Below are 19813 nucleotides of genomic sequence, written 5' to 3' on the forward strand. Positions count from 1 at the left end.
CGTACCTTCTTGGTTCTGACTTGAAATATTTGTGCGATCAAGGTACGGACAGTATGATCTGTGCGAAGCGATACATCATCTAGTTGCCTACATGCTACAGGACCATTTAGCGACAAGTATAGGAATTCAAATTGAACCATATCAACTGTATGCAAGACAAGTATGGTGCAACTGTAAATACATGTAAATCCCTGACATATTCTAATGCCGCACCTTCAAAAAAAAATACGCGGTAGCTTCGGCCGAAACGCGAAGCATCGATTGGCAAAGCAAATTATTTGACAGCTATACGAAGTAAGAATACCGGCCGTATAAATTCATTAACTCAACTTGGTTAATTAGCTAATTGGGTTAAGTGGGCTCATTAACTAAATTAACAAGCATGTTGTCATGCGCGCACAGGCAAACATCTCAAAAGATGTGAGGTGCTGACCGTGGACACTCGCTGACAAGATGCTGGCGTTAGGAAGAGTGGCAGCAGCACCGCCGCGCCATACGCTCAGCTCAGCCGCGCCATACGCAGCCGCCGCCGGAGTAGAACGCCCCATCATCCAAGCCAACATTTTCGTCTTTGTCTTCTACAACTCTGTCGTAACGCCGAAGGCTCTGGGTTCGACACCCACCAATGGTCGTGGATTCCACCATCAATGGTGGCAACATAATTTTGGTCCCACCCAAAGGTCGAGGCTTTCCCTGCCACCAAATGTCGTGTTCGAGTGCCTTAATTTACTTTATCTGAATTAACTATGCCTTAATCAATGACACCTTAGCTGACACCACTAGTCGTGTGTTCGACGAAAAATGGTGGCAACATCAATTTTGGTGCCATCAAATTTTGGTCCCTCCAAAGCCGAGGGTTCGACTCCCGCCAATGGTCGTCGGTGGCAACATCAATCTTGATGACGTTGGATTTTGGTGCCATAACGCCGGACGGTCAATTTTTTTTTTCGATAACGCCGGACAACGCATTATTTTTCGGCCCACGAGGCACTTAAATCCTTCGCCCTACTAAAGTGCGCCACAATCTTGCGGGAAAGACGACCAACAGGGATCGCGAGATTCACTCAGCTATAGTTCGTTCGCACGAGATTGACTCTGGATATACCGTGCAGTACAACGGCGAAGACATCGAAAAGGACCTGTTCGAAGACGAAGAAAACATTGCCACAGTGGCTGTGACCAGAGACGAGTACGGCGTCCATATGGTGCGTACAACATTTACAATTTCTATGCGCTATTGTTGGGCTTTGGTTCATGCTTTAGGTATTGCACACGTGCTGATCCTTTTTACGTGCCTGTTTTAATGCCTGGGCATTATGAGAGTCCATATGGAAACATGTACATGTAGGTGAAGCGTGGGAAGCCGGTCATGTCGTACAAGTGAAGAAGGGATGAGATAGCATGCATATATATATATATATATATATATATATATATATATATATATATATATATATATATATATATATATATATATATATATATATATATATATCCAGCTCCTGAACACCTTTCAATGTGGTGAACGCGGTTCCAATAATGAATTTAAGAGAGATTCGACTTAATGCTAACGCATTTCTCAGGCATTTACCGCTAATTGCTTACTTTTTTCGGTATTAGGAGTCTTTAAATCTCGTTTGCACTTCAGAGGAAATCAATATTATGTAATTGTTAGAATTGGTGTTTAAAACATTTATGCACGCTACTACTAATGCCGACCCCCCGCATACCGTCGTGGCATCCTTGCTTTTCCTGTTTTATCTTCCTCAAGCGATGCTCTTGCTTTGCTTAATAAATCGGGCTTCAATAAATTGGTGTCTTACAAACGTGCGTACTAAGCAGAAAAGCTTAAGATTTCTCCTCCAGGTGCTGTATTATATTCCTATTTTCAGGGCTACTACAAACACTTATAGATCTTAAACCCCTGACTGTAGTAAGATCAGTGTGTGGTGTCTTGACATTAACGTTTCCTTTGAGGTTACAGTTTCTGTGTGGTGCATTACAAATTCTTCCCAGCCTTGATTCCCAACATTCTAAGCTTAGAAGCGCTGACGTGATTTTGAAGCATTTGAGCAATTTGCCAGCCACATGAGAACGGCAATACAGAAGTGCACACCTGTTTTGCTGTTCTTCCGTCTCTCGTAGAATGTGTTCTTCCGAGCCCCGCCGTTTCACGTTGATCATCCTCATTCATGTATTTCCTGAAACCACGTAGTTTGCATCATAATGCTGCTGTGAACACGTACGTTCGCTCCGAGGCAAATATCCTTTACAAAACGCACGTTAAGTAGCACATTAGAAAACATCAGTGAGGTCCTCATACTTAAAAATTGTAAGGAACTGAGCGGTTGCCAGAAGTGCCATGTCTTACCAAAACACAGCCCCGTCAATGCCCTTCGGCACAGCTACCTTGTTTGAAATAAAAATAAAATATATCTAAGTAATCTATCAAGATATGTGTCTGTATTAGCGTAAACAGTTTTGTAACTGCGCAAACGAACGACCACAGAGAGAGAGAAAGAGCCCACAAAGACAGGCGCTGATATCTGCGATGCCATTAGGGTCTCTGATGGCATCGCAGAGGCACCACCATCATATACCTGTTTAAGAGCAGCGCCAGTACAATTTCGTCACTTTCAAATTGCGAACAATAATAATGTTTCGCACTTTCTAACAACTTGGGAAAACTTAAGATAAAAGGCATGCGTGCTGTAAATGAAATGTTTCAATACTTTTTACTTGCACGTTGGATTAATAAAGATGTTGAGGAATAATCACTCAGTATTATAAGATCTGGTTTGAGCAAATTTGACGATTGGTGGTATGGGATCTATCGTTATAAACATAAATAAAGTAGTACCTATTCATATACACTGAAATCACGGCGACGGCGATGCCAAAATTCTGCCTGCAGTGTCCCTAAGAAACGTTTCACTAACTTACGCGGAACAATATGAAGAGTGCAATCGTGACTCCCCGCATAATTGTCTTTCCCGCTCTCCAGAACGGACTGGTGGGCCCGAAGCACAGGATCGAGCCAATGCCGCTCGCAGAAAGATCGAAAGACGGCGTGGTTCCTCACAAGATCTACGAAATCGAGCAGCATGAAATGTTGGACAGAACTCTACGGCACGCAGAGAAAGGTGGGCGAACTGCTCGAAAATTTGGTGAATAAAAAGACGATACAAGCAGGTAGGTTAACCATAACCGGGCTAAGACTGGGCTGTAAAGAGAAATCGAAGAGAACAAACAATTCTTGTAAATATGCGGTGCGTCGTATTACGTACAGCGGCAATTTAGAAAGGATTACCACACGCTACGGGAAATGGGAGCGGCGAAAACGCGACACGGGATACTGCAGCTGACAACAAACTTACATAGCAAGAAAACCGTCTCGTTCACATGCACTCCTCCCACGCGAGCTTATATAGGTAGACAGTTGTGGTTTAAGATGTATTACTTTATTGCGATCGAAAATACAACCGCGCTCCAGCTGTACTCACGGGCTCATGCCCAGGTATGCTGTCCCGGCCACTTGCAACCCGGTTCGAGTGCCACATATACTCAAGCTGGCGTCAAAGAGATTCATTGAAGAGCGGCCCATATAACCAGTGACACATAGCCGAGCAAATGGTTCACATTTTTAGATTGCGTGCAGTGTCTTCGGGATCGTACTACATGTTTTGGGTTGGACAGGGATATAGCTAGATAGCCGGAAAGAAAACTATTCTGACAATGTCAAGAATGTTATTCGCATTAACAAATGAATAAGTACCGCCTCACCCATCTTCCGGTTCTACTGCTGTACTTCCCGTCAAGCAACATCGGGTAAAAAAATGTAGTTTAATGAATGACATTGATGCGTACATGTCCCGGTTTGCTAGATGCGGTGAATTCCAAGTTCTGAACGAGATGGCACGTGAAAAGAAGGGCTGAAGTGCTGAACCATGGTGGCGCTCGTCAGCTGTGATTGATAATTTTGACCACTCCCAACGTGAAGAGTGTCCTGTACATTCTTTTAAATAAGTTGAGTGCCTTCTTTTTTTTTTTACTGCGGTGAAATCACGAAAGGCGCAAAAAGGTAAAGCGAGACAGACGGGGACAAGAGCTACTGACAACTGGGAACGTTTATTGGAAAAGTTTTGCTGCAACAGGAGAATGCGCGCGTGCGCCGAAGACATCCCGAAACGAACACGAAGAGCAGGCGCAAAAAAAAGGACATACGGCAAAAATTGCAAACAACTCGTTCACGATTTCTTCATGAAATGTGGTAATTTGGAAGCATCTGTACACTGTAAACTGCGCACAACTCGCGCATGACCGGTTTGGACAGCACTTAAGGAGTTTGAAACGAGGAGAAGGGTGAAACCTTGCTATACACTGCAAAAAGCTGCGGTTGATATCCGCGGTTGAAGAATGCGGAAGGTGCAGGCCGTGGAAAAAACGAAATTAGAACGTGAGCTTTTGGGCTCTTGGAAGCGATGTTAACAGTAATTTCTGGATCTGATATGTGCGTTAGCGTGGCTTCGGTGTCGCGTTTAAACAAAGAAGCGCGAGTCATGGGTACAGCTACAGCTAGGCTGGTTCATTCACTTCTGTTTTGTTTTTTATTCCACCTGTGACAGTTCCTTGCAGTTGACAGCATACAGATGCCTCCCAATTAACCCGTTTCACGAAGAGATGATGCAGGCGTTGTATGCCAATTTTTTGCCGTATCGCCCTGCTTTTTTTTTTGTGCCTGCTCTTCTTGTTGCTCGTTTCGGGGTGTCTTGGGCGCATTGTCCTGCTGCAGCGAAGCTTTTCCCGATAAACGTTCACAGTTTTCAGTAGCGCTTGTCCTGGCTATCTCACCTCACTCTATTCCATCCTTCGAAGTTCTCTTTACTCAAAATGCATCACCAACTGGCCCAAAAATTCTACGCTTCTGAAATTGAGTGCCCACGAGGGTTTTCGCGCATACTGTCTGATTTACGTTGATTCCTACTAAAAGGACCTGATGCACCACGTAGTTTCTGAAGCTGTGCGTTCGATCGCGCACTTCGCTGACCAGCTGATGATACAAGCGTGTGAAGTCATGACACGATGCAACGCTTCTTCATTTCTTTCGAGAACTACGTTATCGCCGAACTCTTCAGCACTAACATAACAACTTCCGTCGTCGAATATGCGCACGCTTCGTATTGCAGAAGAAAAGCCTGTTATCAGCGAGCGGTGGAATCAGCAACCGACGAGAGTGCCGGACTCAGTTCAGATCGAACTATTCTTCGTTGCGGACGGACCACATCACAGACACTTCCCTTCAAACCAGGCAATGTTGCTGTACCTGTGCGTCATGACTAACTCTGTGAGTACCTCGTCGCGTGTACGAAACATCCAGTGTACCAGCTCTTTATAGCTGTATCGTAAATATATATATATATGACTTGAAGGTAGAGGTATCTATGGTTTGCCGCAAGGGTATAGTTCAAAAGGTGGTGCACTTCTTTAAAACCAACTGTTTATGGTGACGACGTTTCGGCCGACCTTTCTCGAGACTTTTCTCTTCAGAAAGGTCGGTCTCCGGCCGAAACGCCGTCACAATGAACAGTTGTTTTTAAAAATTAGACAGACAGACAGACAGATGAAATGGGCTATCAAAAAGTGTAAGAAAAGCTTGTCACTAGGACACCCATTTGCTTTAGTCAGAAATTTAAGGTGTTTTACAGAATTTCATCAATTCATACGCACTTGCCATGCTTCAGCAAACTACAATTGAGTCAACCGTTCACCTGATGGATTTGCTAGTCTTCGCTTTCTGCACCTGCTGCTGTAGTGCGAATATAATGACAGGACACAGCAGCGCGTCACGTGACCGTGTGACGTCACGCCAGACCGAGAGACGGGGCCCCAGCTCGCGACATCAATGGTGGAGGCGAAGCCTTGCGCGCCGCTGCTGCGGCGCTACCGAGAGAGGGCGCTCGCTGGTGTGACGTCACGCTAGGAGGTTAAATGGGGCTACAGCTCGGCTCCTCGCAGTGGTCGGCGCGCTGCCTTGCGCTAAGTCGGATGATGTATAGCCATAAGTTTAACAAAGGGCAACCATGTCCACACCATCAGCCGAACCAAGGCGCAGCCAAGGGTATTGCTTTCGCAATCTTCCAGGCTTAACCAAGCTAAGCCTTCAGCCATTTTTTTTATTTAGTCGTTCGGTATGTAGCGCAAGGATACAAGGGGTACACAATCCTTAAGCGTAGCTAGGTATGCGTCGTACCCATCATTCTGTCTCCGACGAACGTCTCACGTCACATTCGTCCTTATACCATCTCTGCGTAGATTTCTGAAATTGTGCGTCCACCCGACTTGGAGTTCGCATTGTGTCACTGCTTGTGACCGGTGTAGTACATAAAATAAGAAAAAAATGCACTAGGTTCCAATTTTTAGTGCAAATGGAAAGGTCCCAATTTTTAGTGGCAGATAAACGTAAACGTTGCATGAGATCACTCGTGTCATATTATGAAAGCAAACAACTGTCAGCACCAGCATTAATTTGTACGGCATTTATTTAACGGCTTCGCTAACCATTTGCATCACATGGATTCCCACACGTGCGTTGTATCATTATACTTTTGTTATTATCGTAATGAAAGGGGGAATAAACAAAGCGAAGCGACAAACTTAGAATTAATTTCTTTCAAATGACAGGTTGGCTAAGCGGTACTCTATCAAGCTCAGACATCGCGGTGCGCAAGTACGATTATACGTGACGGGTTGTTTTAATGCGTCATACGGACAAGCTATATATAACCGTCAGAAATTCGGCCGCGAAGGCAGGCGTTAAGTCTTCTTTCTTCTACGACCGGTGGCATTTTCGCGCTTCTCGGTTCTATTACCCGTCCGGCCTTGCGTCTTGTCTTCTTCAAATTTACCGCGGAAACGTTTCCCCGTGTCAACTCCTCTCGTCGAATTCCAGTCATGTGTTTGTTCCGCGCAGAACGTGCATTGCTTACGCTTTTCAATATTCGCGACTCCGCCGATTGGTGCGCGTATATCACTGTGCATCACTGGTGAAACGCGTACCTTCCAACTCTCGGCATTGCTTCTCAACAGGTGGGCCTCAGGTTCCGAGCGGCCAAGGATCCTCGGATATCAGTGATCGTCACCGGCGTCGAGATGTCCGTGGTAAGGGGATCGCACTCTGAATCAAAAAAGAAAGAACGCGGTAATCTAGCATTCAAGGTTGACAGAGAACGCTCACAAAGGTCCCGCACTGCGATTAGGCAAAGAAACACGAACAACAAAGGGGGCACCCGTTTCTTACCCGCAATGGTGGCTTATTGGTGTGACATTTGCGTCGCTATAACCATGCTGCAATGCACGAGGTCGCGGGTTGGGAACCCAGCCGCGGCGACTGCATTTCGATAGGGTTGAAATGCACAAAAAAAATGCTCGTGCATATACACAGATGTAGGTCAACGTTAAACAATCCCAAATGATCAAAATTAATACGGTTTTTCCCACTACACAGCATACCTCATATTTATATCGTAGTTTCTGGCACCTGAGACATCCCAGAATTAAAGATTCTAGTTAGTTTTGTTGTTTCTTTGCATCTGCCCTTTTTTGATAGCGTGCTTTTACAAGTTTACGACGAATTACCAACTCGTCCCAAATCACATCTCAGGCTATGCTAGATTGATTCAACGTTAGCCCTGTAAATGTGCCTTGCAAATGAAGTTCATTCGTACATTCATCTTTTTTTATCTCATTTTTTCAGACCGAACCATACGCCGATCTGTACCCTCAAAATACGAATTATATATACGATCACGGAACTCTGAACAAATTGAGGCAATACGCTTATAACAACACGCAGAAATACGATTATCCGGATGTCGTGTACCTTATCACTGGGTATTCACACTTTCTGTACAAATGCACTTTTTTAGACTTTTACGTAGACGTTCTTGGCTTAAGCTCCTCAAAATGTCATTTTATTTATTTTCTGGGCTACAACGAAGGCGTGACGTGTACGCAGTCCTCAACGGCCAAGCTACCGTAAACGGCTTGGGTGAGTATTCTTTTCAAGACATTTAAATTAAATTTATTTATTTATTTATTTATTTATTTATTTATTTATTTATTTATTTATTTATTTATTTATTTATTATATCGATGGTTTGATGGTGCAAAACTGAAACCGTGGTTATGAAAGATGCCGCAGCCAACGGTTCCCGACTGTTTTCACCCCTTCTAGCCCGGTAATGAACACCTAAGAAGGGGGAGAAGTTTCATTTCAATTTTTTTTTTTTGCGTTGAAGCTCCATCCAAATACAGCCGGAGTAGTCGGGTATCGAACCGGCTACCTCGTTCTCAGTATCAGATTTTCATGTATCCACTGAGCCACTTCGGCGGATTAAGTTAGGTTGCATAGATAGTGGCCACGTGACACGCATGACGTGTCCACCTTGCAATAGAGCTGATACGCAAGACATCAGGCGTCTTTGTGAAAATAGTTAAAATGGAGTGAATGTACATAATTAAAGCGACACTTGCATTTTTTTCTTCGTTTCTTGTCACAGCCTCAGCACCAGTAAGTCAATGTGACGTCGTGTCCGTCACTTCATGTCCGTGTATTACGTGCCACGTCATTCTTAGCCTTGAACTATGTACCAACATAGCCCAGCAGAGAGTTCTGCTCCCCAATCAAGCTGGTGGCTCCACCCACGACGGGACTGGGAGGTGGCGACTCTCTGCGAAGTCGCGGGCTCTCTGGACGGCCTGTACTTGGTGTCTGGATTCCGAGCGCTTCAGCAAGGCGTCCTACTTGTATTGCAAGTTCAGAGACCGCGTTGCGCGACCACGACAACAATTTTTGTTTTAATTTATCCGGTGCTGGGCGCCAACGGAACCGCGTCATATACGTTGAGATACTCTCGTTTGACTCTATATTCGGTCACGTGCCACACGCGGTTCTCGCGGCGGAGCCGCTAGGTGAAGCAGCGTGTCCAGAGGAAAGCGCAAAAGGCAGCAGACGCCTCACACTTGGCGCTTTTTGTCGGCAGTAGCAATAAGCTGTGTCGTCACATTGCCTCAATGATAATCGCATTAACACCGACAGTGAACCCGAGATGGCCTCTGCCGGAGTTTGTCCGCTTTCCTTTCCATCTTTCCGCTTCCCCTTACCCGTTTCCCAGTGCAAGGTAGCAAAAAATCTATCTATCTATCTATCTATCTATCTATCTATCTATCTATCTATCTATCTATCTATCTATCTATCTATCTATCTATCTATCTATCTATCTATCTATCTATCTATCTATCTATCTATCTATCTATCTATCTATCTATCTATCTATCTATCTATCTATCTATCTATCTATCTATCTCTTACCTGCATTTCGCATCTGATTTCTCTCTCCAATTCCTCGCTATGCTGCCTCCTCAGATCGACAGCTAGGCCGTGCACTTAGTCTTGGTACAAATGACTACGCACTTCTCGCCATAGCTGCAATAGGTGGTGTTCAAATTTTGTTCAGTTTCAAGATTCAAATTCAAGCCCCGCGGTGATTCTCTCTTTCTCTAGGTAATAAAAGCCGATCTCGAATACCATGCTTTCGCTGCCTGCAAGCGCAGGGACGAATTCGGGAGCGGGAAACACGTCATACTCGCAATCTTTTAGAAATCGCCTATTCAGCCCGCTAAAGAATTACTGCCCTACCAACCGGCATGCTTTGTGGTAGCGGCGGTGGGGCGAAACCCGCCGGGAAGTCGGTCTGTTTGACAGCGCGGCACATGTTTATGCAATTTATATATCGCGGATTGTGTGCCTCGCTGAACCACCCGTCATATGTATTCCAGGGATCGGGTTCGTGTCCAGCGTCTGCACCAGCTCCTTTGTGGCACTCGGCGAAGACAAGCCGGGACTGTACACGGGCATGCACACCCTTACGCACGAACTCGCTCACGTGTAAGCAATACCTCCAAGTTTTGTTGTGTCGCTTGTGGCTGGGAGTGGCGTTCACGAACGCATACTCTTACCGTATGGGAATGGCCGAGAGCCCGATATGCGACTCCTGTGGGTGCGAGGAGACCATCGAGCACCTGTTGTGTACCTGCCCTCGCTACGATGTCCAACGCCTTTCTCTGCGGGCAACTTTACGCCGACTGGACTCGAGACCGTTCACCGAGTCAAAGATACTCGGACCGTGGTCACACCCGTCATTGGCTCGAAAAGCGATTCGTGCACAAGTGCAGTACTTGAAGTGCACGGGCTTAAGAGACCGTTTATAGTGTCCTTGTGTATGGTGTCCCTCCCACACGTACTCAGTGCTTACTCTCTCTCCCTTTCTTCCTCTTTCTATTCCCCTTTCCCCCACCTCCAGTGTAGGGTAGCAAACCGGATGCTGTTCTGGTTGGCCTCCCTGCCTTTCCTACCCTTGTTTTCTATCTCTCTCTCTTGAAAGCTCTAAGACATCGTGTGCGCGAGTGATGTGCATTTCAATAATCCCTCACTATCTAACATATGGAGTATAGCATGCCGAGACTGTCGCTAGCCTAACCTCCCTGTGGATATCATTAAACTCTCTCTTTCTCGCCAGGTTCAGTGCGCCTGCGCTTACCTAATTTGTCGGCGCCATAATATCGGTAGTGTTTGCCAGTCCTGATGTTGTACTAAGTCTGATCACAAACTTACGACGAAGCCAACCGCGTTGTCTATATCGACAGCGATATTTTTAGTACAGAGACAGAAGAAGAAGGAAAGACAGGGACGTAACCAAGGTCTCGCCCGGTTGGCTAGCCTAACGTGGGGAACGAGGAAAGGGGAAAAAGAAAGGGAGGAAGATAAAATGATTTAAAAATTTCAGTGGGTAGAGAGGATAGTATTCCGCGTATCTTGTGCCCTCGACCCTTAGTTTAACTTAGACATTCTTCTAATTTCTTTGCCATCACCTTCCAGCGCCTACAACGCGCGGACTATAGGCCGATTTGTCACGGCAAACTGATGTAGAAAATGAGCGAAACATTGTGCGTGCAACCGCAGTCGCCACGCAGACTGCTAACTGCCATGCAGACTGCCCGCATAGTTCGTGCCAGAGCCGGCGTAGCGAGTGTTGGCGCAAGAAAGCGCACGTATGGCATCGCTCTTGGGTATAGCCACCGATTAGGGGGAGCTAAGCGAGTCGCGTAACCACCACTTATGATATTCGAATGTAATTTCTTTTGTATTTAGTTAGAATATTTGCATTTTTCCCCGCCGGACAATAATCGAATGTCACGTTGCGTAAATGTTACGGTTAAAGTTAGTACGCATATGCGCATGCCCGCACAAGAGCTACTAGCGCTCCCTAGTTTGACCATATGTACAGTTTACGGCCGAGGGAAATGTTATCCATTTTATTTATTGGGAAATTATGTTGTCATGACCAGATGTTGTCAAAATATGTGACATTACGGATACCTAGTTCGCAAACGTCATGGTGGTGGCACCACACGCCTTTCACTATTACATGTTCTGCCATCTTAGCAAGATGCCGCCCCTTCTGATTTTTTTTTTCAATTTTGTATTACTAGAGTAGGGCAATCCACCAACGCATACTATAAAAAATGTTTCTTCAATGTTGCTTCCAGTTGTTCGAAGATTTATGCGAATATGAGACTCGATATAGCCTTCAAAGCATGACCACACATACGGCATTAATTGGCGATCGGCAGTTAAACACTTCCAGCAAGTCGACAAAGGGGGCGTTGATATGTTATTTTTCATATATTTACCAGTCCTAATCAAGAAATCAAGGTCTAGAACCTTCATTAAAAAAAAACTGTTAGTCGAAAATATTATATAAGGTCACCTTTGAATATGTCACATTCGTATAACACACAACTACCTAATAAGAAACGACTTGAAAAGTGATTTTGTCCTTTAGTTGTCTTTAGGTCTCGGGCGGATACAATATTGACGTATTTACGCAAACTAACGGAATGTAATTGAACATAGCAAACGATGATAAGAGGGTACGCTTAAGAGAAGGATAAGGAAGCTCCATTCCTTCTGAGACCTTCTTTTTCTGTGCGTTTATTCCATGAAAAGCCTGGGTTCGGAGCACGATGGGGAAGCACCTAAGAGTGTGGGACATCCGGGTGCCCTGGGCTGCCCGTGGGACAATGGGAACATCATGAGCTACATCGACAAAGGTCCCAGCCACCACCAGTTCTCGGTGTGCAGTTTGTTACAGATGCAGTACGTCCTCAGGTGAGTGTACACTGAACATTTTAACACCTTTGTGGGTGTATAAAAGGTGTACCACGGCTAACACCCTCACGTTAAAGAGCAAGATCGAATCATTCGCTCTTGAAAAAGCTTGCACCATTTGAGCTGTATCTTGTCCCACAATAGTCGCCATCTGTCCTGCCCGCATTTCCTTTCTTCAACTCTGCGAGCTCGGTACTTCCAAGTCACGAACGGCATGTGCGTTATCAGCGGGAGATACCATTTCCGACAAGAAAGTAGCGAGCGCAACGTTTTCAAGAAAGGAAACGCAAACAAAGCAGATGACGATTGCTGTTGTGGTACAAGTATACATCTCAAAGGGTGCAATTGTTTTAAGAGTGTTGTTGAGGCCAAACGAAGTCTGTTTGATTGCTGACTTCTTTGTGTCAAATGAAAATGATGTTAGCTACGACAAACAACACGAAACAGGCCTAAAACATTTTTTTCATAATAATTGCTGTCGAATTATCTCGTCAGATATTGCTCCGCGACCCAGGTGGTCAAAATTAATACAGAGTTTTCAACTAAGCCTGTTCTCATCGCACATGCAGTTGGAGCTCGCTGTCGTGAGCGATGATTTTTTTATATAGCCGCAAAGCTGGGACAAACCCACCGGACAAACCAACATCATTAAGGGCGTAAAACATTTTGAGGGTGTATATATACAGGCTTGGCAGATGATCCGAAACTATAGCGAAGATACATTGACGTGCACACGTGGTTTGCGCGCGGGAAACGTGAACGTGGCCAAACCCAGCCGAGTGTGCTTGTTACGCGGGGTCAACACTGTGCACGTCCTGCAGATAGTACGAAACAAACTTACGCGATGAAAGAAAAGCCATCCTATGGGCGCCCTGTGGCCACAGCTTGAAGTACGCTTGATGAATTTAGCACCACTAGTAGTAACTGATAGTCGCTAATTTATTTCACTGGTCAACTCAATGGCTACTTCATGTCGCCTCCTTCGTCTTGTCGGGCTTCAATACATCAAGAAACGGTGCTTGCGCACTGAACCATACTCGTCAAGCGTGAGTTACTTGATGGGCGAGTTGATGCGTGCTGCGACTGTGGCGGAAGCAGCGCAAGGACGCAACAAAAGAAGACCTAAACGCTCCCCCCCCCGTCTCTTTCAATCGATCAATCTGTTCATCAAACAATTCAAGCAATCCTTATTTTTCCTTGCAGGTGTATAACGTCTCATTTCTATGCAGGCACGACCCTAGAAACAGTTCCAGGGTTGTAGCAGGGGTCCATTTGTTAACACATGGCACTATCAAGAAAGTGCAAAAATAATAATGTAATAAATATAGATATTTAACAATAGTTTTTCGTGGGCACGGAATAGATTACCAGATACGTGCAAACGTTTGCTTTTTTTTGGCCTCGCTGTCTTTGCTCTGTCACTCCCTGTCGATTTATTGTGCCCCCGTGATCAAATAGGTTTTGAATACGACTGAGCTCTGCTGCCGCCTTTGATAACGCGGAGAACAGTGCTGCGGGTGCTTAAATTAGGTGCATCAATTCCGTTCCTTCTCCCTTTCATTTTCCTTTACTGCTCGCTTATCCTTCCTCCAGTGTAGAGTGCAGGTGCAACGTGGTTAACCGGTTAACCTACCAGCCTTTCCTTTTCTTTCTTTTTTTTTTTGCTTTCATAGAAAAAAAAATTATAAGCATAGAAGCCCAGAAAACAGAATTTTCTTTGTTGTTTCCAAGCTTGAGCGCGTCTTATGAATAAGCGGCATAAGAAGCGCACATAAATTACTGTTCACAGAGAATCGATAAAGTGTCGTAGAGCGTAGAGAGCTATTCCCTGTCTCTTGAAGCGTGTCCAGGTGTGCAAACACTTTTTTTTTTCTCGAAGAAGGTACGCGTATACAAAGCGTTGAGACGACTGTGAAAAATCTCTCGTTGCTGGTCATGTTGTGGGCACTCATGGAGACGGGGAAAGTGTGTACCATTGCTTCGGCGTCCTTGACTGACCAGTGTCCGTTTCATTTCAGGAGAGCGGGACCGATTTGCTGGGCCGTCAGAAGCACGGGATACGTGGTGCAGGCTACATACCCCGGCATGATAGTCTCTCAGTTGGCATACTGCAAAGAGGTGGTACACGACGCCACCGTGACCATCGAATCGTACAGTGTAAGACAAATATTTCGTTGTCGCCGCCTCCGCTGCATCGTTTTCATATCCGCCGCAAGTCCAAGCCTAACGTATACGGCGAACTGCACGTAGCGTACGAGCGACAGTTGACCACAACCAGGAAGAGTGTCGCAGGTGTTGACAACATTAAAGGCTGCTTTGCGCCAGAGTACACATAACTCTTATAGCCAGGGGCATTTAGTCGCACCGTGCCAACAAGCGAAACCCCATTGACATCATTAAGCAAAGTATCATTCTCTCGTTCATTAGTTCGTTTATCGAAAGTGCTGTGGCGCCATACTTATCCATGGCGTGAAGGTTTCGGTGCCCTTGCATAATCGTTTTGACGTTATTTGCTTATGCCTTGCTGCGTCTTGCCGTGGACAGTCGTGCACTAATAGGTCGCGCCGATTTTGTTCTAGTTGTGCAAGGCGTCATAAGGAAGCTCGACGAGTGCAGCTACAGTGGGCCTCTTTGTATCCCAGTTATGCCGCAGTGATGAGAAATTTATGTACGTTCAGTGGCGGATCTGCAGCCACTCAAATTAAGTGGGTGTGCGGGGTGGGGGGTTGCTCGAAGTGAACCCAGAATACGACCCGAGCCAGCAACATGACGGAGTGTCGCGATTGCCATTCATCTTGCTCTGTCCTAAAAAAACATGGTTCGCGTTTCGAGGACATGTCGCGACAACGACGACGATAATCGCGACGCGTGCCATCAACTCCTCATTGTTGTTCGTTGCCACCGTCGTCGCCGTTGTTGTTGACGCCGTCTCAATTATCGCCATTTTGTGTGGCATTACCGTTGTCTTGTGAGTGGCCGTGTGGAACTATTTTCTATTCCCCTTTCTCTTACCCCCAGTGTAGAGTAGCAAACCGAACCTTCGACTGGTTGACGTCCCTGCCTTTCCTCTCCTTATTTTCTCACTCTCTTTAAAGCTAAGTTTCTGCCTACTTTCCCGGCTGGCGGGTGCTGGCTCCTAGGTGCTGTTTGGTCGGTCGGTGTCTCGGTGGATATATTTGGGAATATGTATACGAAGGTGCAATCTGGCAGGATTGTCTGGTACCGGGCATAGTGCAAACCTGCACCAGATCTAGTGCGAACCGCGGTGCGTCCCGGGGTGGCAGGTGATGTATGCAAGCACGGAAGTTAGATCCAACACAGACACGCATTAGACGTCATGCCATCGTTGTTCTTCTGTCGTCGTCATTTCATCGCCTTCATTCCGTTGTGGTCATTCCTTTGTTTTCATGTCGTCGTCACTGTAATGCCGACTTCATGCTCGCGTTATCCCTGCGTTCTCATTCGTTGTCATGACGCCACGACGTCGTTACATCAATCGTTGTCATTCCATCGTCAACTCACCGCCATCAACACGCATCCGTAATCGTGCTGCAATCGTTCCATCGTTGCCATGCCATGTGCCATCACCGTTTCCATGCCATCATCGTCATTGCGTCATCGTTGTTACGCATTTGCGTTCTTACCACACTCGTGATGCCGGGGGGATCGATTCATATATGGTCATCATCCTATTGTCGTTGTTCCGTCGTCGCCCCGTTGTCTTCTCCACGCCACCTTCGTCACAGCATCGTCGCCATCCCGTTGTCGTCACGCCGTCGTCGTCATGCCATCGTCATCGTTCCAGAATCCAGAATCATCATCTCATTGTAATCATGCCGTCGCCGTCGTACCATCGTCGTCATTCTAGCGTCGTCATTCATTCTTCGTCATTGCCTCGTCGTCATAATGCCGTAGTCATGCTGTAACGGTCGTTCAATTGTCGTCATTCTATCGTAGTCATGCCGTCGTCTTCATGCCATCGTCGTCACTTAGTTGTCATCACGCTGTGGTTGTCGTTCCATATTCGTCGTTCTAGTCATCGCCACGCGTGGAATCAGCACGTACGAGTGCCACAGCTTTGACCTACAGGCGTTTGCCACTCAAAATGTGCTCTATAGTTGCAAATAGACGCTAAACATGAAAAAACTGCGTTCTCCGCAAGCACCAATCAAAGCTTCGCTTAAACCAATTTCAGCAGTGCGTCTGATTTGCATTTTTGTGTGACTAATTAACGCTCTGTGATCAAGTACCAACCGGCCCGTGCTTGATGTGCCGTTTGGTACTCTGTCTTTCTCACCCGCCAACAAACGTTCCCTTGCCTTTTGTTTTTAAGGTCATCGAAACTACTTGCAAAATTCGCTGCGTGTTCTACAAGCTTGAAAGGGTGCTGCGGAACAACTACTACAGCTACGAAAAGCGACGTTTCTACATGGACGCCAACGCCTTAGACTACACGACCTGTGGCGGCACGAAGGTAACTGAAAACATTGCTCTTGTTTCATCTACTTGTCGCCTGTGTGTGCGTGCTTTGTCTTCGCTACTTGGAAGTTGCAGCACTCTTCACTACTGCTTACTACAAGCCGGCTATCATTCTAGCTTAGTGCCTGCTGGTAGTTGCGATGAAGAGAAACTTATTCTAAATAAGCACAAAATATAGGGTTCAGAAAGTCTCTGGGAGTTAACCTTGGCATCTCTATTAATGCAGGGAAGTACACCCGTCAGCAAAAGTATACGGACAAGCGAATGCGCAACAAGGCCGATTTTTTTCCTCAGCTTGTGAATGCGACTTGAAACTGAGAACTGCAGTCCAAACTTAGGATTGTGAACTTTCCAGTCTACTCGTCAATTCGTTTATGCATGCTAACTGCAAATAAATTAAGTTTATTCGGGTACCTTGTGGTTCGTATACTTTTGGTCACGGGTGTACGAGTAACAAAAGCAAGAGAACGGAATTAGTGCTTCAGGAAAGAAGAAAACAGAAGGAAAAAATGAAGAATTGGTTGATTTATTCTAGAGGAATTGGCCATAACAAAAAAAGTTAAACGTGTATTCTAAGAAGCAGTGGTAGTCTACGCTGCACATTTCCAAGTTCATAAATGTGCAGTTCTTTTAGGCGAACACTTTCGCTCGAAAGGTGAGGCAATGACAGCGACAGAAAGCACGCGAGACCCATTCTGCCGAACAGCGTAAATCGCACCCCGCAGGCTACCAGACGTCAGAAGTACGTCAGACGTGACGGATAGTCCATTTATGACCTCCGAGATTCGCACTCCGGCAGACCAGCGTGCCAATCTCAGAGGCCGTTATTGAATATTGGCGAAACTGCGTCGTTACCACATAGCGCATTTCTCGCGAGCGAGAACGCTTCTCATGCCAAGCGACCGCGCCGACGCCAAAGCACCCGCACGGAGAAAATGCAAACGTGGCGTGGACTCGTGGTGCATCCTCATGCCTGATCACGTACATCCAACAGCACACAGCGCTGCCCGAGTTCCAGCATGAGAGCCTCGTTATAGGTGACTAAGTCCAAGGCTAATGCGGCATCGCGACAGTGGAAAACAAAATGGTTGCACAATACGCGTGTGTCGAGAGAGAAAGCGCAGGCCATCCGCCGTCCCGACTGCCCACCGAGGTGTTCCTCCAAACTGGTACGTGGATAGCAACAGTTTCTGTTGGCGTTGTCCAACGCTCCCCCTTTGAGTTGTTCGTACATGACTCGAAAAATGCATCTAATGAAATATGAAAAGGGGGCAAAGGCGTACATTCAAAACGAAGCACTAGGCAACAAAAGGCTAACAGAAATTTATAGAGGGCCTATACACAAATTTAGGATAAAATGAAAATAAAGCGTCCCACGGCCAGTGCCTTAGCAGAGTTCTCAACGCCGTACGATTCTTCTTCTTCTTCTTCTTCTTCTTCTTCTTCTTATTATTATTATTATTATTATTATTATTATTATTATTATTATTATTATGTTGTTTATTTGCATTCTTCTGAAGCGGGATGGGGTGAAAGAATCGCCTAGTCTGCTTGATATAATCAGGTTTTACGCCATCTATCGCTTTCTAGCCGTTTGCCTCTCTGATCTCGACTTTTCTCATTTAAAACCTATGTCACTATATCGTACCCTTACCATATATGGCTCCGGTTCTATCAATCCCTTCCCTGCACTTTTTTTTCCACCAATGCTCTAGCCGTCTCACTTATCTCGACTGACAACCAGTAAATCTATCTTCCATTCTAACGCTTCTGGAAGATGGGCACTTCCTACAGGTCTCGCTGGGTGAATATCTTGGCATTCCATTACAATGTGCCGAGTCAATTCTGTTTTCCTTTTTTTTTTTGCTGCATTCACGCGCCTCATCCTGTGTCGTACATTTGCTCTGGTATGTTTTTGTACTCACGCCGCCAGCTCAGGCCTCAAATAACATTGCACTCCCCTTTGCGTTCCCATGCAGACTTTCCCTTCAGATTTTTTTCCTTTCCATTTTCATGGATGGATGGATGGGTGGATGGATGGATGGATGGATGGATGGATGGATGGATGGATGGATGGATGGATGGATGGATGTTATGAGCGTCCCCTTCGGAACGGGGTGGTGGGTTGCGCCACCAAGCTCTTGCTATTATACTGGAAAAACGGCAAACTAGCGCCATCTCGCGGGGATGCCCGGAAATTAGCGTGATGAAGATTGCGTGACGTGTAGATGTGGGACAGATATCTGGTGGATCCCGGCATAAAATCCCTTTCGTGCTAAAAGGAAATTAGAAAGATATGACCGGGGCGTAAAAATAGGCAACATACGCTCACAGGGTGTTATCAGAAGTGAACTGGAACAAAATTTCGGGCCACATGAAAAGCCTAGTTTCAGATATTGTAGTTATAGCACAGCCCCAGGGCAAATTTTTCTTTGTAATACAAGTGAACACCACAGAAAGGCTCGCAGCAGTAGACGTTCTCGATACTGAAATCGAAAAAAAAAATTCCCCGATACCACTCATCGAACGCGACGCCTGACTCGAACTGCACGGTGTAATCTCCCGGGAATCGACGCTAGACAGAGAAACTTCCCACTGTTGTGTGGTGTTTTATGTGTTTGCGCTCATGATCTGGCACGCTCGAGGGACCAGCTCTGTCTCGTCAGGGGAGTGCAACGGGTGGTCTCGGCTCACGGTGTCCTGAACCGAGTACTCCCCCCAACGTCCGGGTACCGTCGAAGGACCCTGTGGTTTTTCTTTAATTCAATAAAGTTCTTCTCTCTATCTCGGCATGACCTGCGCAGTTAGTCACCGCCAGTGGCCCAGTGAAAAATCTCGGGGACGAGGGCTGTGATTTACTTCAAGTCCGTACACCGCCAGCTGCACACGCCGTTTACTTGGGTGCTATTTAGAAGTCTGCTAATGAAAGATCGACAGTTACCAGACCTGCAGCTTTGCCAAGATTTCTTCAGTATAATATACTATACAACTCATTCATTACCAATTTAGCCAAGGCGAAGTTTGGTTGCCGTTAGCTTTTAAATATAGAGGTAAGAGGGCGTGGCAGGTATCACGCATGAGACGTGCGAACCCACAACTTATCAC

The 19813-nt window shown here is 46.0% G+C and overlaps 1 protein-coding gene across 1 annotated transcript in view; it reads left to right on the forward strand.

Annotated features, from left to right (window-relative positions):
* Positions 1–19813, forward strand: part of LOC142564715 (venom metalloproteinase antarease-like TtrivMP_A) — a 31929-nt gene that overhangs the window by 10865 nt on the left and 1251 nt on the right. The window contains exons 3-12 of the mRNA XM_075675850.1: positions 1113–1205; positions 3005–3143; positions 5187–5344; positions 7087–7158; positions 7754–7890; positions 7998–8047; positions 9838–9946; positions 12068–12229; positions 14248–14386; positions 16563–16703. Coding sequence (XP_075531965.1) covers positions 1113–1205; positions 3005–3143; positions 5187–5344; positions 7087–7158; positions 7754–7890; positions 7998–8047; positions 9838–9946; positions 12068–12229; positions 14248–14386; positions 16563–16703 — 1200 coding nt within the window. The remainder of the gene's footprint in view (positions 1–1112; positions 1206–3004; positions 3144–5186; positions 5345–7086; positions 7159–7753; positions 7891–7997; positions 8048–9837; positions 9947–12067; positions 12230–14247; positions 14387–16562; positions 16704–19813) is intronic.

Source organism: Dermacentor variabilis, chromosome 11 (genome assembly GCF_050947875.1).
Source record: "Dermacentor variabilis isolate Ectoservices chromosome 11, ASM5094787v1, whole genome shotgun sequence".
Classification (NCBI taxonomy): domain Eukaryota; kingdom Metazoa; phylum Arthropoda; class Arachnida; order Ixodida; family Ixodidae; genus Dermacentor; species Dermacentor variabilis.